Source organism: Euprymna scolopes, chromosome 9, assembly GCF_053919585.1.
Source record: "Euprymna scolopes isolate OS-2025 chromosome 9, ASM5391958v1, whole genome shotgun sequence".
Classification (NCBI taxonomy): domain Eukaryota; kingdom Metazoa; phylum Mollusca; class Cephalopoda; order Sepiida; family Sepiolidae; genus Euprymna; species Euprymna scolopes.
Window position 1 is genome coordinate 62,865,177 of NC_136490.1, and position 20,113 is coordinate 62,885,289.

General features: G+C 29.9%; 1 protein-coding gene across 1 annotated transcript in view; it reads right to left on the reverse strand.

Annotated features, from left to right (window-relative positions):
- Positions 1-1,625: 1,625 nt before the first annotated feature.
- LOC145284544 (uncharacterized) overlaps positions 1,626-20,113 on the reverse strand; it is a 62,782-nt gene continuing 44,294 nt past the window's right edge. The window contains exons 3-8 of the mRNA XM_080133449.1: positions 17,672-17,881; positions 15,553-15,690; positions 12,735-12,795; positions 7,484-7,551; positions 4,324-4,418; positions 1,626-1,823 (exon numbers count right to left, since the gene is read on the reverse strand). Coding sequence (XP_079989575.1) covers positions 1,697-1,823; positions 4,324-4,418; positions 7,484-7,551; positions 12,735-12,795; positions 15,553-15,690; positions 17,672-17,881 — 699 coding nt within the window. The 3' untranslated portion in view covers positions 1,626-1,696. The remainder of the gene's footprint in view (positions 1,824-4,323; positions 4,419-7,483; positions 7,552-12,734; positions 12,796-15,552; positions 15,691-17,671; positions 17,882-20,113) is intronic.

Here is a 20,113-nt window from a genome sequence, read left to right on the forward strand (position 1 = left end):
GATTAAAGAATCAAGATGTATCAGTTTAAATTCCGCAGTTTAGTCAGCTAAAATATTGATAATATATTGAATGATGCGACATCTTAACACAATATACATTAATTCTAAATACTGCAAATCAGAATAGAATAAAATATAATTTTTTTTTTATAATTATTATCTAACATATTTATCTTATCAATTTTAGAATCGATATTTGATTCTGCATAACTTCCCTTTCTTTTACAATTCAGCTTCTGTTTCTTTGAATAATAAAAAAAGTTGCTTAAAGCGCCTAAAAATTTTAATAACAAAAGGGCGACAAATCTTTACAGCTTTGCAATGATTTATCTCCCTTAGATTATTTGAGTTATTACTAAAATATTTTAAATGTACAACCAATAAATCCCGGATAAATAAAAGCTAGTTCCTTAACATTTTCGAACTAGTTTCCTCATCTTTGTTATTGTCATTACAACGTTTTGATAGTTTTACCTCATTGTCTTCTTCAGATGTCTCCTGTCAAATACTAGGATGATAACAATCAAGATGAAGAACCAGCCCAAAATGTATTTAAATACATAAATAAATTATAAAATATCAATGACAATGTTTTTCTCTTTGCTCCTTCTGCTATCTGACTTTGATACTCAATTATTTTTATCCTTCCTGTTCTCTCTATTGCTTATATGAATGCCCCATTTTAGAATCATTTGTTTAAAATTAATACTCTATGCCTACACCCTCATCATCAGTGTGGGTTTGTTATAATTAGATTGGGCCAGTGTTTGAGATTACTGTCTCGGAGTGCTCAGGAGTATGACAATCATGTTGACAAACCTGGCACCTGCCTAATACTTGATATGACTTCATCTTAGTCAGGTTGAAGCGGCTTCTTCCAAATAAGGAAGTTTCTAGGGAATTAAATTCATAAGTGCTCCAAGGTCGCATGTATATCCAAATCAGTGGAGGTCAGAATTTTTTGCATTTTATTTTAAATGTGTTTTTTTTTTTTATATGGAGATTTCACTGTCCTCCCACAGAGGTTCAAAATGCCTGGCATTCTCAAGTGGTCACCAATCTGATACTGACCAAGCTCAATGTGTTATAATTTTGGTGATCTAACGATATGATATCTGCAGTTGATGAATAAACCAAACCATTGATCAATAGCAGTGATCCCGATCACTGTGCAAAATGGTGTCTCAAAAACACCTGTTGGAAGAGTGTTTAGAGGCTGACCCTTTTCAAAAGAACTATGAAATGGTACACAAATCTATACCAGACATAACTTGATCTGAGTGTTCAAGATAAATGGAAAAAAACAAAATAACCTATTTGGACCATCTGTAACTATAGAAAACTGATTTTCATGAATAAATACTTTTAGGCAACTTGTAACAAACTGATCATAATTGACAAACAATTTAATGTTTATCAACAAAAAAAATGAACAAATTAAATTTATAAGACTTGTCCTCAAATAGACTTGATAAGTAGTGACCCATCAGTTAAAAAAAAAAAAAAAAATTAGAAATTGATTATTTTTGGAAATTAAAGTAAAAATAGCAACAATTTGTATTATAAACTATAACACAATTGAAAATTGACAGAATGTTCCAGAAAGAATTCAAGTGAAAGTGTTGTTTGTTTTTTTTTGTTTTTTTTATGAACTGTGGCAAGTGAAAAATTGAGATCAGAGGATGGACAACTTGCACTATTTGGCGAATTGAGCATATCTGTTTGGTCGATAACGAATATTCATATTTGAAACTGAGGGGTTGCTGTAAGTGCGGTCTCCTCTTGAATATTCCATTGGTTGATAGTCAATGAATGAATCAGTACTGAAAAAAGAAAAAACAAAAAGGAAAAGAAATTACATATTTTGTACATGAAATTTGACTTTGTTATTACATTTTACACTTATTCATGACATCTTTTGGGGCATTTCTTACTTTAATAAGTAATCTTATTTCAACTCCAAGAAAAAAAAAAAAGAAAAAAATTTCAAAATATATAACATAAATATATAGATAAAATTTTCTGAACTGCTGGCTGCTGCTTTAACAACCAATGTTAAGTCTAAGAAATTATATATATAACAATATATACATATATATGTATCTATACATGTATCAGTACTTGTACAGTCTAATCAAGGCATTAAAAAATGAAAATATTGGAAAAATGTGATATTGTACATACTTGCTATGGAATGAAGTTCTCCAGAAAAAAAATTTCACTTAATTTGATCAAGTAGGTTTTTTTTTTACAGTGAAAAAAAAAAAACAAAAACAAAACAATTTGTTATAATACTGATCAAAAGGTAGCCAGGTTTCGATTTTTAGGAAGAAAAGCTATTATTTAACATGGAGGGGGGGGGTCGGCACTTCTCCCCAAGGCATGTTCTAAAAAATCCAAACATGGCTACTATCACTGCACTGTTATAAAAACGTGTTTTTCCACTGTACAAAAATAAAAGTAGAAAAATTACTCAATCAAATTGAGTGAAATTTTTTCCGGAGATCTTCATTCCATAACGGGTACCTGCAATTACTTTTTTTTTTTTTTTTTTTTTCAATATTTTCGGTTTTTAGTGTCTTGATTAAACTGTACAAGTACCTATGTATCTATATATATTTTTAGCATTGAAATAAAAGTTTTCCTATTTAATATTCAAATATAGATATTCTCAAAGATAGCTCAATAGTGTAATACTAGAGCTGTAAATACTTTTTATGATATATAGCTTCACTAGAAAGACATTTTTTATGCTCCTTTAAAAAAACGGTTTCAGCTACATTAACAATACCTGCATACAAGTGTTTCGATTACTGATATTTTTTTTTTATATAACAATTGAATCAGTGTTTTTTTATAGGGAGATTTCACTGTCCTCCCACAGAGGTTCAAAATGCCTGGCATTCTCAAGTGGTCACCAATCTGATACTAACCAAGCTCAATGTGTTATAATTTTGGTGATCTAACGATATGATATCTGCAGTTGATGAACAAATATTTTGGTGCTTGTTTACAGGTAGATTTCAGTTAAATAAGTCTTTTTAAGCAAAAAACAATATTATGTAAGTGTCATCTCCAAAAATTACAAATTTTGATCAAGTAGATAATTTTTACAGAAAACTACTGTTCATTGTTTTCCTCATACAATCAGAATATGGCTGAAAACAGGAAAAATTTAATTATCTCCCTTGTTTTTCAAAGACTGCGCAACATTAATAGCAGCCCTTGATTCTTACCATATCTACACATTTTTTTTTTTTTTTACTAATAGCAGATGTTCTACATGATCGAATTTCGTAATCTTTGGATATATTACTATTTTCAAGACGACAATTATGTAAGCCATATTGTTTTTTTATTGAAAGGACATATATAGGAACTATTATGACTACTATAACAGTGTTTTGCATATAGAACGAACAGACATAAAATAAGCCCACAAAAATCAATGTTGATCCGACATTTTGACATAACATCAAGGTCACTTCCTTCTGACCTTTTGCTTCCATTTCTCCTCTCTCTTTTTATCTCGACACAACCATGAACGCACAAGATATCACATCGCTCTCAATAAATGCACGTGAAGAACAAATTTCCGTCTATACATAAGTGCAAATATTTGAGTTAAGATAACTTAATTTCACCATAAAAATTAATGGTCTGCCATGAACAACTGAATTAATTTCTCCAACAACTTTAATGAATAAGCCAAAACTATGCCTGATCATATGTGTACACACACATGCTCTTATGTTTTTTTTTCCATTGTTCATAAATAAATGTATTGTTTGTATATATGTAAATCAGCTCTTTGTTGTCTCATTTTAATGTCGGAGTCGAGAACATGCGTAAATATCCTATACACATATTTAAAGAAATACCCTTGTAGTCTAATTGTAAACAAGTACCTTTTTTTTTAAGCATATTTTGTACTGAGGAGTACCCCTGTTGGTATAAGGATAATAAAAAACATGCAGAGAATTACTATATTTAAAAATATCTGTAATGGGTCGAAACAATTTTACACATGTATTGTTAATAAAGCTGAAACCTTTTTTGAAACCAGCATAAAAGCGTGCATCTGTTCCTAGTAAAGGAGTATATCAAAAAGTACAAACATTTTATATAGAAAACAAATACTGATCATCTGATCATGACTATACTTAGAATTTTCTAAATGGAATGCAATAAACTTATTTGCAAAAACTGACTTTTATTGCTAAGCCTAAAATTTAATAGAAATGGATTAAAAATGAGCAACGGGTGAAAAAAAAAAAAAAAAAAAAATTGAGAACAATGAAAATATAAAAAAAAAAGACTTACTAAAAGTAGTGATAAGCTATGCAGTAGTAGAGTACAAGGAAGAATATCAAAATCACTGATAAGATGATGTAGGCAGCTGTTCCAATGGAAGTATTCTGTAACAAAAAAATTCATTTTTTGAATGTGCATATTTTTGTTGGAGCTTTAAAAAAAACGAAAATAATTACAATAAATATTCAAGTCTTTTTCTTATTTTAACTTCTTAAAATATGAATAAACTACCAACATCTACAATATATACGCATAAACTACCGACGTCTATGATATATGCGCATAAACTACCAACGTCTACAGCAACATGAGCAAACTACCAATGTCTATGTTGACATGGATAAACTATCGATGCCTATGGTGACATGGATAAACTATCGATGCCTATGGTGACATGGATAAACTATCGATGCCTATGGTGACATGGATAAACTATCGATGCCTATGGTGACATGGATAAACTATCGATGCCTATGGTGACATGGATAAACTATCGATGCCTATGGTGACATGGATAAACTATCGATGCCTATGGTGACATGGATAAACTATCGATGCCTATGGTGACATGGATAAACTATCGATGCCTATGGTGACATGGATAAACTATCGATGCCTATGGTGATATGGATAAACTATCGATGCCTATGCTGATATGGATAAACTACTGATGTCTACAATGATACAAACTACTGACGTCTATAGCGACATGGATAAACTAGCGACATCTATGGCAACACGGATTAACTATAGACGTCTGTGGTGACACTGATAAACTACTAATGTCTACTATCAGGTTGACAAGAAAGTTCTTGCGTGTTTTAACTTCAGTTCAGGCGAACATATCTCTGCTCAAACAAAAATTTATTGATCGAAATAAGCACCATCAGAATCAACATACTTTTACCAACACAAAACAAGTGCATTTTTATGCTTAGCAACGTAAAAATCTTGTGTTCTGGTGGCAACAAAGTCGCTGAACTTTTTGAAGCATTTCTCATGAAGAAAGTTGTCAAGATGCTGGAAAAAGTGGTAGTCGATAGGTGAGAGATCTGGAGAATATGGCAGAGTTTTGTAGCCCAATTTATTCAACTTCTGCAGGGTCGATTTAGCAAGTGTGGTTGGGCATTATCGAGGGGGAAAATTGAGCCTTTTCTCTTGACTAATACTGGATGTTGTTAAAGTTACTGATACATTTTATCCATTTGTTGACAGTACTTATTCACCGTAATGATTTTGCCTTCATTTAAAAAATTGTAATGGATGAGACCGGTCGCAGACCATCAAGCAGTGAGCATGACCTTCTTTTAGTGATCTGATCTCGGGAAGTGTCCTGGAGCTTCGTTAATGTCTAACCACTGAGCTGAGCATCACCGGTTGTCGTAAAGAACCCACTTTTTATCACAACTTACAACCTAACTGAGAAACAGGCCCTTCTTGTTCCAGAAAAAAGAAAGATGTCACTTCATAACGATGTTTCTTTTGTAGTTCAATTCATGAGGCATCCATTTATCAAATCTTTTTGTTTTTCCAATCTCTCTCAAGTGGTTGGAAATTGTTGTATTTGTTACGTTTAATTCAAAAGAAAGTTCTTGAACAGTTGTGCATGGATTGGCTTCGACTAAGGCTCTTAATCGCTGTGAACATCCGATGGCCAACCACTATGCTTATCTTCAAGGCACTTGTCGGTGCCATGAAATTTCTTAAACCACCATTGTGCTATGCATTCAGTAGTGATTCCTAGGCTAAACACTTTGTTGATATCTCAAGCTGTTTCAGTAGATTTTTGGCCTGGCTTGAATCGAAATAAGAAAATTGTGCGAATTTGCTTTTTTTCCATCTTGTATTCAATGTTCTGAAAAGAAAATAATTGTTTTAAAATGATTGTAATTTAAACGATTAAATAGAGCAAAAAATTCTCATTAAAATGATACATAAAGTAAAAGTATTATAATAAAAACTTATTTGAAAATGCATCATTTGAAATCAAAATTTATAATTTCGCAAGAACTTTCCTCTCAACCGAATACAATACTATATAAACTAAAAGCTTTTCCAGTCTTTTTTTTTATATCATAACTAATACATTTGTATGATTTGGATTATACAAACTACTTTTCTCATCTAGCATGTTATGACAATGATCCGGTTTCATTCGGTGCATCTTGTTAAACTTGGGAACATGTGCATACTTTCAAGCTGAACCCTTCATTTATTTATATTTATTTAATCTATGATATTGTTTTCATACTGAGTTATAATTGACAGAAGAAATAAAAAGTAATTTATATTTTATTCTCATCATCATATCTTATCGCAATAGAAATCAACCCATTGCATGGCGGTGCTGTTTGCCTCCTTAAGGTCTTGGTTTGAGCAATGAGGACCCAATCGGCAGTTTTCCCTAAGGTGGTGCATCGTTTATACCTCTCCACATGGACATAAAGGTGAGGTGTCTAGGCCCCACTTGTGGAGATTGTCTTTTGTTTTGCCTACTTTGGCTCTGGCTCTATTTAGAGTCACTCAGTTTTTTTTACCAAGGTTTGAACCCTGGGGGAGTGTTTCTTTTGGGTCTGGTAGGGCTTCATTTTGATTCCTGCTGTTATAGTCTCACCATCGTTCCATCCTATAGGAGGCAGCTTGCCTGAGATCGATTTCCTCTATATTGATGAAGCTACTGCGAGATTTTAGTCCTTGTCTCACTGATTGGTGGCCAAACAGTGAGTGCCTGTGGTCGTTAAGCTGTTTGTACCGTTCTATTCTGGTGATGACACCTCGCCCAATATGTGGCGGTGGAATACCAGTTAGGCAGTATAGAGCTGGCAATTTTATTCTTAATAGTAGGAATTTAATCTTTTACCTCCAGAATATTATCACTTGAAACTGATTATACTTAACATCTTTACCATTACACTAAATATTTTATATATATATATATATATATATTTATTCAATATATGTCTATCTAAATTAAACAAAGGGTTAAGTTTGAAATTCTGTATAGGTGCCAGAGTTTGATAATAAAGTTTGAGATTATATCACCTGAAATATTATAATAACATTCAAGATGAGAATAGTAGTTTGAATAATCCAAATTATCAATCCTCATCTCAAAAAACAAATAAAAAATAACAAATAAAAAAGAAAAGCAACAGAAAGAATAACTTACTTCAGGGAAGGGAGCTTCCCAATATCTCCGACACTCGAGAAATGAACAAATTTCATTAGAAAATACATCTGCAATAACAGAATGATAGAGATAAGAAATTACATTTTTCCGCAGAAAATCAAAATCTTAATAAAACAATGTTTCAATCATGAAACAAATATTACACAATGCAACATAATTTGATTATAAAATAAAAAATAAACATAATAAAATGGACTTTTTGACCATTAAAAATGGGCAAAATGTATAGCTCATTGGCTTAGAACGAGTGCTTTTTGCCAAATTCATGGTTGAATATGGTTAAATTGTACTCATTTTTGCATTAAATACTAATCTTCATTAATTTTTAACTGTGCATTAAACGGATAACATAATGCTTAGTTTGCTGCACCTTATCATAAAGGTCCAAACAAAATTTCAGTCAGATCATCCCAGTAGTTTCAGAGAAAACTTCTAGAATAAATATGATATTGTAGTGACTATTCCCTATTAATCCCTAACTGTGCATCAAGCAGATACAATACTTACTTAGTTTGCTACACTTATAAACGTTCATGTAAACTTTTAGCCAGAATGATGTAGTACTTTCTGAGAAAAAGTGGAACAAATAGACAAAAAGAAATATAATATGGATTCATCTTTTCATTTAACATTCTCATTCAATTTATGTGTTACAATCCCAAACAGAAAAATGTATTTTTTATGAAATGAATAAAAAACCATTTAACCTCTAAACCTTTTGAACATATGTCAAATAGTTTTTAATCTTTATGTTATACTTACATAATAATTTAGCTAGTTTATGTTAACTTATTTTTTTTATTTGACTTAAAAATGTTAGTATGAACATGCATTTGTGCATTTACTACACAAGAATTTTCTAGATTTATGTTATAATGCAGACGAATTTGCATTAAGTGCTTAAAGATCATTTTCTTTATAAAAATAAAAGTACTTGATCAATTACATAGTTTTTGGAATATGACATTTCTATTACATGATGTGTACATACATCATAAAGATTTTTCTGTAGTTTTTTTTAATTAAGTGCGCAATTCTAAATAAGAACCAAAAAACTGAATATTTAAGAATTTTTTTTTTTAAACCGGAAAGTTTCCATGCCTTTCTTGCTGACCATTTCATTGTATAAAAGCAATTTTGTTTTGCATGTTTTTTGTTTTTTTTACAAAGGAGTCACTACTTAAAAAGCAATTTTGTTTTGCATGTTTTTTTTGTTTTTTTTACAAAGGAGTCACTACTTAAAAAGCAATTTTGTTTTGCATGTTTTTTGTTTTTTTTACAAAGGAGTCACTACTTAAAAAGCAATTTTGTTTTGCATGTTTTTTGTTTTTTTTACAAAGGAGTCACTACTTAAAAAGCAATTTTGTTTTGCATGTTTTTTGTTTTTTTACAAAGGAGTCACTACTTAAAAAGCAATTTTGTTTTGCATGTTTTGGGTTTTTTTTACAAAGGAGTCACTACTTAAAAAGCAATTTTGTTTTGCATGTTTTTTGTTTTTTTTTTTTACAAAGGAGTCACTACTTAAAAAGCAATTTTGTTTTGCATGTTTTTTTGTTTTGTTACAAAGGAGTCACTACTTAAAAAGCAATTTTGTTTTGCATGTTTTTTTGTTTTTTTTAACAAAGGAGTCACTACTTAAAAAGCAATTTTGTTTTGCATGTTTTTATGTTTTTTATAAAGGAGTCACTACTTAAAAAGCAATTTTGTTTTGCATGTTTTTATGTTTTTTTACAAAGGAGTCACTACTTAAAAAGCAATTTTGTTTTGCATGTTTTTTGTTTTTTTTACAAAGGAGTCACTACTTAAAAAGCAATTTTGTTTTGCATGTTTTTTGTTTTTTTTACAAAGGAGTCACTACTTAAAAAGCAATTTTGTTTTGCATGTTTTTTGTTTTTTTTACAAAGGAGTCACTACTTAAAAAGCAATTTTGTTTTGCATGTTTTTTGTTTTTTTTACAAAGGAGTCACTACTTAAAAAGCAATTTTGTTTTGCATGTTTTTTGTTTTGTTACAAAGGAGTCACTACTTAAAAAGCAATTTTGTTTTGCATGTTTTGGGTTTTTTTTACAAAGGAGTCACTACTTAAAAAGCAATTTTGTTTTGCATGTTTTTTGTTTTTTTTTTTTACAAAGGAGTCACTACTTAAAAAGCAATTTTGTTTTGCATGTTTTTTTGTTTTTTTACAAAGGAGTCACTACTTAAAAAGCAATTTTGTTTTGCATGTTTTTTTGTTTTTTTTAACAAAGGAGTCACTACTTAAAAAGCAATTTTGTTTTGCATGTTTTTATGTTTTTTTACAAAGGAGTCACTACTTAAAAAGCAATTTTGTTTTGCATGTTTTTATGTTTTTTTACAAAGGAGTCACTACTTAAAAAGCAATTTTGTTTTGCATGTTTTTATGTTTTTTTATAAAGGAGTCACTACTTAAAAAGCAATTTTGTTTTGCATGTTTTTTGTTTTTTTTAACAAAGGAGTCACTACTTAAAAAGCAATTTTGTTTTGCATGTTTTTATGTTTTTTATAAAGGAGTCACTACTTAAAAAGCAATTTTGTTTTGCATGTTTTTATGTTTTTTTACAAAGGAGTCACTACTTAAAAAGCAATTTTGTTTTGCATGTTTTTTGTTTTTTTTAACAAAGGAGTCACTACTTAAAAAGCAATTTTGTTTTGCATGTTTTTTTGTTTTTTTTAACAAAGGAGTCACTACTTAAAAAGCAATTTTGTTTTGCATGTTTTTATGTTTTTTATAAAGGAGTCACTACTTAAAAAGCAATTTTGTTTTGCATGTTTTTATGTTTTTTTACAAAGGAGTCACTACTTAAAAAGCAATTTTGTTTTGCATGTTTTTATGTTTTTTTATAAAGGAGTCACTACTTAAAAAGCAATTTTGTTTTGCATGTTTTTTGTTTTTTTTAACAAAGGAGTCACTACTTAAAAAGCAATTTTGTTTTGCATGTTTTTATGTTTTTTTATAAAGGAGTCACTACTTAAAAAGCAATTTTGTTTTGCATGTTTTTTGTTTTTTTTTTACAAAGGAGTCACTACTTAAAAAGCAATTTTGTTTTGCATGTTTTTTTGTTTTTTTTAACAAAGGAGTCACTACTTAAAAAGCAATTTTGTTTTGCATGTTTTTATGTTTTTTATAAAGGAGTCACTACTTAAAAAGCAATTTTGTTTTGCATGTTTTTATGTTTTTTTACAAAGGAGTCACTACTTAAAAAGCAATTTTGTTTTGCATGTTTTTATGTTTTTTTACAAAGGAGTCACTACTTAAAAAGCAATTTTGTTTTGCATGTTTTTATGTTTTTTTATAAAGGAGTCACTACTTAAAAAGCAATTTTGTTTTGCATGTTTTTTGTTTTTTTTACAAAGGAGTCACTACTTAAAAAGCAATTTTGTTTTGCATGTTTTTTGTTTTTTTTACAAAGGAGTCACTACTTAAAAAGCAATTTTGTTTTGCATGTTTTTTGTTTTTTTTACAAAGGAGTCACTACTTAAAAAGCAATTTTGTTTTGCATGTTTTTTGTTTTGTTACAAAGGAGTCACTACTTAAAAAGCAATTTTGTTTTGCATGTTTTTATGTTTTTTATAAAGGAGTCACTACTTTAAAAGCAATTTTGTTTTGCATGTTTTTATGTTTTTTTACAAAGGAGTCACTACTTAAAAAGCAATTTTGTTTTGCATGTTTTTTTGTTTTTTTTACAAAGGAGTCACTACTTAAAAAGCAATTTTGTTTTGCATGTTTTTTTGTTTTTTTACAAAGGAGTCACTACTTAAAAAGCAATTTTGTTTTGCATGTTTTTATGTTTTTTTACAAAGGAGTCACTACTTAAAAAGCAATTTTGTTTTGCATGTTTTTTTGTTTTTTTTACAAAGGAGTCACTACTTAAAAAGCAATTTTGTTTTGCATGTTTTTTGGGGTTTTTTTACAAAGGAGTCACTACTTAAAAAGCAATTTTGTTTTGCATGTTTTTTTGTTTTTTTACAAAGGAGTCACTACTTAAAAAGCAATTTTGTTTTGTATGTATCAATGCATGTTTCTAATTTGTTTTAATTTCTTATCACTTTGTTTTTTCCTGGGGATGGGGCATTCTACCGGATTCTCCCATTAGTTTAGTTACTCCAACCGAGAGACCTTTTTAAGATTCTAAATGTTGAATGTTTATAGAAACATTTATGAAACTGATCTTGTCAATTGAAATCTAGCAGCTAATTACTTCTGCCAAGGAGGTTAAGTCTTTTGTTGAGTTTGTTTATCACTACATTTGTTTACGTCCTAACTAGTGTCCAGATTGCTTGATCAATTGTTACAGACTTGGGTTAAAACATCATCATGATCCAACTTAGAACTAATTTAATTTGGGACTATCTAGGTCAGAGGTCAAGATCAAGGAAAAGGTGCAAGATTTTTCGCAATAACTTCAGCTCTGTTTATCAGACTCACTATTTGGCTAATATTGTAGCTGATGACATCCTGTATCTTATATAACCTATAATATTTGACAAATCCGAAATTTTTAAGGAATTTCAACCAAATTTTATACATGGATCTCACGTTTTTTTAATAACAGTAACAACCATGCAAAATTTCAACCTGGTCAGATAGTTTTTGAGTTTTCAATATTTCCATTGCATAACTTCAGGAATACTTCATAGAATATGGATAAGGTCCAGATAAAATGTTGATCCATTTTAACATTGTCATGAGGAGATATGCAGTCTCATTATTCACTTATGTTCTTATTTCCATGTTTGGCTGTTTTTCATAATTTCTCCAAACTTCCATGAAAATATTAGTCAGCCATGGGTAACAGTCTATACAACTACTGATATTTTTTAATAGATTTGGCTTTTATTTTTTAATTTGTACTTTCAATTTGAAATTCCATATAGGTTCCCAGCTTTGACATAGAAATATTTCTGAGTTTGAAAAAACATACCTGAAGAATGTCAAAGATTACATCAACTGAAATGCAAGGATAACATCCAAGATGAAAATAGTAGTCTGAATAAGTTAAATAATACAAATTATCAATCCTCATCTCAAAAGTTCTGTTAGTGGAAAAATAATCATGATAAATCTGATCAAACTTTAACTTGGCATAACCTACTTCAGAGTCTATGATGGTATCCATTAAGATAATCATGCACCCTTTCAAATTTTTAATAAAAACAATTTGTCTATCAAAAAAACAAAAAAAACAAAAAGAAAGTGTTTTTGTTTTTTTTACCTTGAATATACATGGATGCGTTATGGGGAGCGGTAGGAGGGATACATTCTTTGATGGTTTCCTATAGAGAAAAAGAATTTGGATTAATTTCAATCATAAAGAAATTTAGAATTTTTAAAAAATTTTTTATTACATTTTCACCCCAAACAAGGCACGTTGCCACTTTGATGTTGGGGGTTATTATTAGGGACCTAAACTACTGAGGTACTATGTAGGGCAGCAAGATGTCTGTTCACGTTACACTTGAACTTCTGCATGTCAGTACAGTTGGGGAATCAGGGACCCGGAAAGGAATTCCAAAGTCTAGCAGTTCTGGGGAAGAAACTGCTTGAGTAGAAAGTTCTTACATCTAGGGATCTCTACTGTGTAGGGCTGGGATTTAGCTGTTTGTCGGGAGTATTTACATTGAGGGGGTATAACTGCTTGCAGTTCGGAGCATTCACCATTAAAATACTTGTAGAACAGGCAGAGAGATGCAACATTTCGTCGATGGGACAGAGGCTGAAGGCTAGATGACAGTTCAGTACCTATCAGGTTGGCGACTCTTTTGAACCTTGTCTAGAAATGAGAGACTAATAGCAGATGCACCAGCCCAAATATGGTAACAATACTCCATATATGGGCGAATGGTGACCTTATAGAGTTACAGTATACTTTCAGGTGTTAGTAGCTTTCTAGCACGGTAGAGAGAGCTTACCTTCTTTGCAGCGGTCCTAGCAATGCTCTCAATGTAATTTTTCCAACTCATGTTTCCTGTGAACATTAGGCCAAGGAGTTTAAAAGAAGTACTTTCAGATAATGAGTCTTTGGCTATTTCTATTGGTGGTAGAGAAGGTTTCTTGCAATTATTGAAGGAAACAAGTTTAGTCTTGGCAGCATCGAATGTGACCATCCATTTTTGTCCCCATTCTACTACAGATTGGAGGTCATCCTCTAGTGCTTCTGTCATTTCCTTAGATGTGTTCATTCGTTTTCCTGTCGTGCCTGTTATAGAGCGTGGTGTCATCAGCATATATACCCATTTCAGAGACAATTTTGTCAGTGAGGTAATTTATGAATATTAGGAATAATAAAGGAATTAAAATTTAAACAAGTGTTTAGACACTGTCAAAAAAGAAAAAAAAATTTGGTGCAAAAATAATATATTTTTGACATGAAGTTGAACATCATAAACAGCATTATTTTTGCACCAACCTAATATTTGCATTAATATTCATATAACATCTAAATCAGTGATGTTAAAAAATAAAAAAGCAAACTTAAATTGAAAATTTTGTTAACAAAATGTATCGTACAGAAAGAAAAACAAAAGCAAATGACTTATTTTGGAAATAGAGTATTTGCTAATAAAAATGTGCGCTTCATCTAAATTATCCCAGATCATACAAGTTTTTAGTACAAATTTATAAAACCAAATTGCACATTAAAAGTTTTTTGCAGAGCTTGTGACGCTACATTGATTTTAACTAATTTTTAAAAAATGTAATATTTACTATATATTTCTTATGTGATACTTCTATGCATATTTTCAGGGGAGGAAGGAATCATTAAATATTCATAATAATAAAAAAAAACAATTGTTGCCCCCCCCCCCCCCAAAAAAAAACTCAAGATTCAAATTCAAATATACTTTTATTTTTAGACCAAGTAGAAACAGATAGAAAATGTGGCTTATCAAACACCAACAGCATTGGTCAAGGATATAAAAAATATAATAGAAGAGGTTAAAAAATGTGTGTAACATGTTTATATTAAAATTACTAGTATTCTATGTCTCTCTCCTTGTTTTTCCACATCCCTCTCCCTCACACCTTCATCCAGTCGATTCTTAATGCATGGCCTTCCAAAGTTTTTGAATGAGAGGGCCCATATTGCTGACTTTAGAGCTATATGGGCAAAAAAAAAAAAAAAAAAAAAATGACCTGGACGTGTTTTATACCGTTTTGTTCATTAATTTTGGTTTTTTAGTGAAACTGGTTCTTCAAAATCTCATTCTTTTAATCATTTTGTGAACAAAAAGAAAACTACCTCATTATTTTCACACATTTCCTCTGAGATTTTTCCTGAATATTTTTACATTTTCCATAAAAGCTCTGCATATCATATTAAAGATATCAGCAGGCCAGATTTGGCCTGTGGGCTGTAGTTTGGTGACCCCTGTTTTAATGCATTGGAAATAATAATACTGTAAGTCATTCACCTCTCCTTTATATAATAGATAACATTGGAAATGGCTGAAAAACCGACTCTCTCTCTGACAAAATCTGGCCCAGTTGACCCCTAAAGAATGAGATTATTTTAAAATTTTAACATTATTCAGGGATCAAAACTATATCAACCTTGTGAGTGTTTGTTTTGTAATTTTTAATTGGACATACAAAGGAGATGACCAGCTGATTGATTGGATCAGGCCTTTCTAGCCAAAGTAGAAGTTACCAGAATCGTAGCCACGAGATGAGCCCTATTTTATTTGGGGGGGGGGGAGGTAGAGGAGAGGTAACTGTATATGTGAGTTTGCAGTTGGTGAATTCGTGGTCCTGCTGACAGGACGATAAACAGCAATAAAACAGAAATCATTGAGCATTCAGAGCTCAAACTTGATTAAATTAAACAAATACTGAAATTTACTTATAGATAGGGTTGTGAATTTTAACAAAATTATGCATGGCATTTTTTTTAGTGGCAGTGGTGGGGGTTTACACTGTATAATATATCAGTGTATTTTTTTTTTTTATTTGGTTTCGCTGCCACAAAACAAACATGCCATTTGCATGCATGCAAAACCTAGTTTTCATTCATAAAGAGAAAGATAACCTACCATACATTTCTGCTGAAGTTCATACATATCATCTTCTAAACAGAGGGCCATGTCCCAGTAATCAGGTTCGAGCAAGCCACCAATAATTTCACAGCGGAAGATATCACAGTAGTCTGCTAAGCATACAGAGTCATTTCCCTTTAAATAGAGAAATAAAATTGATGACCAATTGTTAAAGTTCAAAAAGCGTCATTAAAAGAAAATCTGGTTATAGTCAGCTAACATACTTCCTAACTTCTGTCATGGCTGCTACCGGAAGCGGTGACAAAGCAAATTAGTTCCTTCAATTTAAAAAATTTTTTTTATTACATTTTTCTAATCATTCTTTTTTATTTAATAATCATTAAAAAAGTTTTCGCAGTCTTATTTTAATTAAGAATTATTGAAATTAGTTTTATTTTAAAGAATTATTGAAAACACTTAAAAAAATTTTTTAAAACTATTTTGGCAATATTATTTATTGGATAGTTTTTTTATGCTTGAAATTTTGTTATTTTTATTAAAATAATTTCACTTGTTATTTTGATTTCAATAATTTTATTTTTATACTTTCATAGACATATTTATTATATAAATTCAAATAAAAGACATTTTTTAAATTAAAAAAAAAACATTTTCATAAACATATTTCTTATAAAATTTTAACTACAATAAAAACTTTAATTTTGTTATTAAAAGTGCAAATAAAGACTAATTGTGTTATTTTTATCTTTTTATAATTTTGTTCATTTTTACTGTATATTTTTCAATAATGTCCTTTTCTTATATTTGATTTCAACAAATTGCTTCACAATAGAAATACTGAAGAACAATAAAAATGAAGGAACTGATTTGCCTTAGCAGCCACACCAGAAGTTAGGAAGTATGTTAGCTGACTATAACCCAAAGTCTATTTGAGAGAAAAAACTGCAACATTTTAATCAGTACAGTTTATAATACACATGTATATAATCAAATAAAATTATAAGTAACGGCAGGGCAAATACCGTAACCAGGGGCCAGAAAAACATTGTATCCCACATTTTAACCTGAGAAAACCATATCCTAGGGCCACCGTAGCCCGTGGTTTTACTGTATTTGACTCATATAGGTAGAGGATTGCATTAGGAGTGAGATACCTTATGGTGCGGTAGAATAATCCAATCATTTTTTTCTAGCAATCTTGACAACAGATTTGATGTAAGCCTTTGATTTTAGGTCAGAAATGAAAGTCAATCTAAGAAGCTTGTCAACCCAGGAAGCTTCCTCAAAACGAACTATTCCTTTCAATTGGGGTAAAATGGAGATCAAAGTGTTAGTAGTGAAAAGAAAGAGGAATAGCAGATTATGTTGATCTTTAGTTAATAATAAAGGCAACAAAAAGAAGTCTCATTTTAACGTTTAATAAACAACTTTATTTGTCATCTTTGTTAGTAGCGTGTACAAGAGAGAAACAGGTTAGTAGGTGGAAATGTTCTTGTGTGAAGATAGATTTAATATCATGTCAGCTGGTTGAAGGAGAGAATAGTTCCGTTTACACATGTTTATAGCTAGTAGTTATCAGGAAGAAGGAGGCTGGTTAAAGGAGAAAGAAAGGTCTTCAGTATATTTAGGTGTTGTAGTGTGTGTGTGCATGTATCAACAGGAACAATTCTGTAGCATGATAAAGAAAGTTTGTGCGGGTAACGCACGTGGAAGCAAGTGGGATTTTGAAAGGTTAGCTTGTTGTACTCACGTTCTGCCTGAGGTCAAAGCCTCAGACTAAGTCTGCTGCCCGGCAGAGTCAGGAAGAAAAAGGAGGAGCGTTGCTGGTTTCAGGTTTTATATACTCAGTAACGTGACTGGGAACTGGCTTATGATTGGACAAGCCAGAGAGAAAATGGATTTCAAATTTTGAGCTGCGAGAATTAGCTCCTGCCTGTGATTGTAGCGAGTTTCAGCTGATACAGATCCTATTATGTTAAAATTTGCATGAAACCGTCATATTTCAAGTAAATAAATAATCTACTGTTTTCTTAAACAAATTTCAATGAAAATTGTTTAAGAAAAAAAAAATCCAGATTATAAAACCCAATCTTTTGTTGGTACAAATTCTAAAAATGAAGATTACTTTAATCATAAAACAGATTAATTTGTTTACCTTTCGTATGTACTCCGAATGACGATTGTTAAAATGTTTATCAAGAAAATTCTCTGCATAAAAGTCTTTGCCACAGAAATTGCAATGCCATTTGGTCAGTGACTTCATGTATTTCTGTCGCTCTTGAATGATAAATAAATCTCGCTCTTCCGTGAATGGACACGAATAAGGCATGCTCACTTTGGCCTCTTTGAAGGAACGGAAAATCTTCTACAAATAAAAATATAAGTCAATTAAAAAAAAATTTTTTTAAATAAGTGAATTAAAAATAAAAAAATCTATGAATTAAAAAAAAATTCAATTAAATAAAAATACAAATCAAAAAATAATTACAAATTATAAAAAAAAATATATGAAGGCAAACATTTGTATTGTTTTTTCACTTTATTTGCTTGCATGAGAGCAATCTATGAGGCTAAGTGTAGCAATTTTCAAAGGATACATGGTTTTTGGAGAAACTACAAGTGTTGTTGATAGTGGAAAATCTTCATGACATAAAAAAAAATGACATAAAAACGAATATGATGAGGATTTCAAATTTTCCTGTCTAACCTTTTATTGAGTGGAAATGATTTGATTTAACCTTTTATTTAGTGGAAATGATTTGATTTAACCTTTTATTTAGTGGAAATGACTTGATTTAACCTTTTATTTAGTGGAAATGATTTGATTTAACCTTTTATTTAGTGGAAATGACTTGATTTAACCTTTTATTTAGTGGAAATGATTTGATTTAACCTTTTATTTAGTGGAAATGACTTGATTTAACCTTTTATTTAGTGGAAATGATTTGATTTAACCTTTTATTTAGTGGAAATGATTTGATTTAACCTTTTATTTAGTGGAAATGATTTGATTTAACCTTTTATTTAGTGGAAATGACTTGATTTAACCTTTTATTTAGTGGAAATGATTTGATTTAACCTTTTATTTAGTGGAAATGATTTGATTTAACCTTTTATTTAGTGAAAATGATTTGATTTAACCTTTTATTTAGTGGAAATGATTTGATTTAACCTTTTATTTAGTGGAAATGATTTGATTTAACCTTTTATTTAGTGGAAATGACTTGATTTAACCTTTTATTTAGTGGAAATGACTTGATTTAACCTTTTATTTAGTGGAAATGATTTGATTTAACCTTTTATTTTTTGGAAATGATTGGATTTAACCTTTTATTTAGTGGAAATGATTTGATTTAACCTTTTATTTAGTGGAAATGATTTGATTTAACCTTTTATTTAGTGGAAATGATTTGATTTAACCTTTTATTTAGTGGAAATGATTTGATTTAACCTTTTATTTAGTGGAAATGATTTGATTTAACCTTTTATTTAGTGGAAATGATTTGATTTAACCTTTTATTTAGTGGAAATGATTTGATTTAACCTTTTATTTAGTGGAAATGATTTGATTTAACCTTTTATTTAGTGGAAATGATTTGATTTAACCTTTTATTTAGTGGAAATGATTTGATTTAACCTTTTATTTAGTGGAAATGATTTGATTTAACCTTTTATTTAGTGGAAAGGATTTGATTTAACCTTTTATTTAGTGGAAAGGATTTGATTTAACCTTTTATTTAGTGGAAAGGATTTGATTTAACCTTTTATTTAGTGGAAAGGATTTGATTTAACCTTTTATTTAGTGGAAAGGATTTGATTTAACCTTTTATTTAGTGGAAATGATTTGATTTAACCTTTTATTTAGTGGAAATGATTTGATTTAACCTTTTATTTAGTGGAAAGGATTTGATTTAACCTTTTATTTAGTGGAAAGGATTTGATTTAACCTTTTATTTAGTGGAAAGGATTTGATTTAACCTTTTATTTAGTGGAAAGGATTTGATTTAACCTTTTATTTAGTGGAAATGATTTGATTTAACCTTTTATTTAGTGGAAATGACTTGATTTAACCTTTTATTTAGTGGAAATGACTTGATTTAACCTTTTATTTAGTGGAAATGATTTGATTTAACCTTTTATTTAGTGGAAATGATTTGATTTAACCTTTTATTTAGTGGAAATGATTTGATTTAACCTTTTATTTAGTGGAAATGATTTGATTTAACCTTTTATTTAGTGGAAATGATTTGATTTAACCTTTTATTTAGTGGAAATGATTTGATTTAACCTTTTATTTAGTGGAAATGATTTGATTTAACCTTTTATTTAGTGGAAATGACTTGATTTAACCTTTTATTTAGTGGAAATGATTTGATTTAACCTTTTATTTAGTGGAAATGATTTGATTTAACCTTTTATTTAGTGGAAATGATTTGATTTAACCTTTTATTTAGTGGAAATGATTTGATTTAACCTTTTATTTAGTGGAAATGATTTGATTTAACCTTTTATTTAGTGGAAATGATTTGATTTAACCTTTTATTTAGTGGAAATGACTTGATTTAACCTTTTATTTAGTGGAAAGGATTTGATTTAA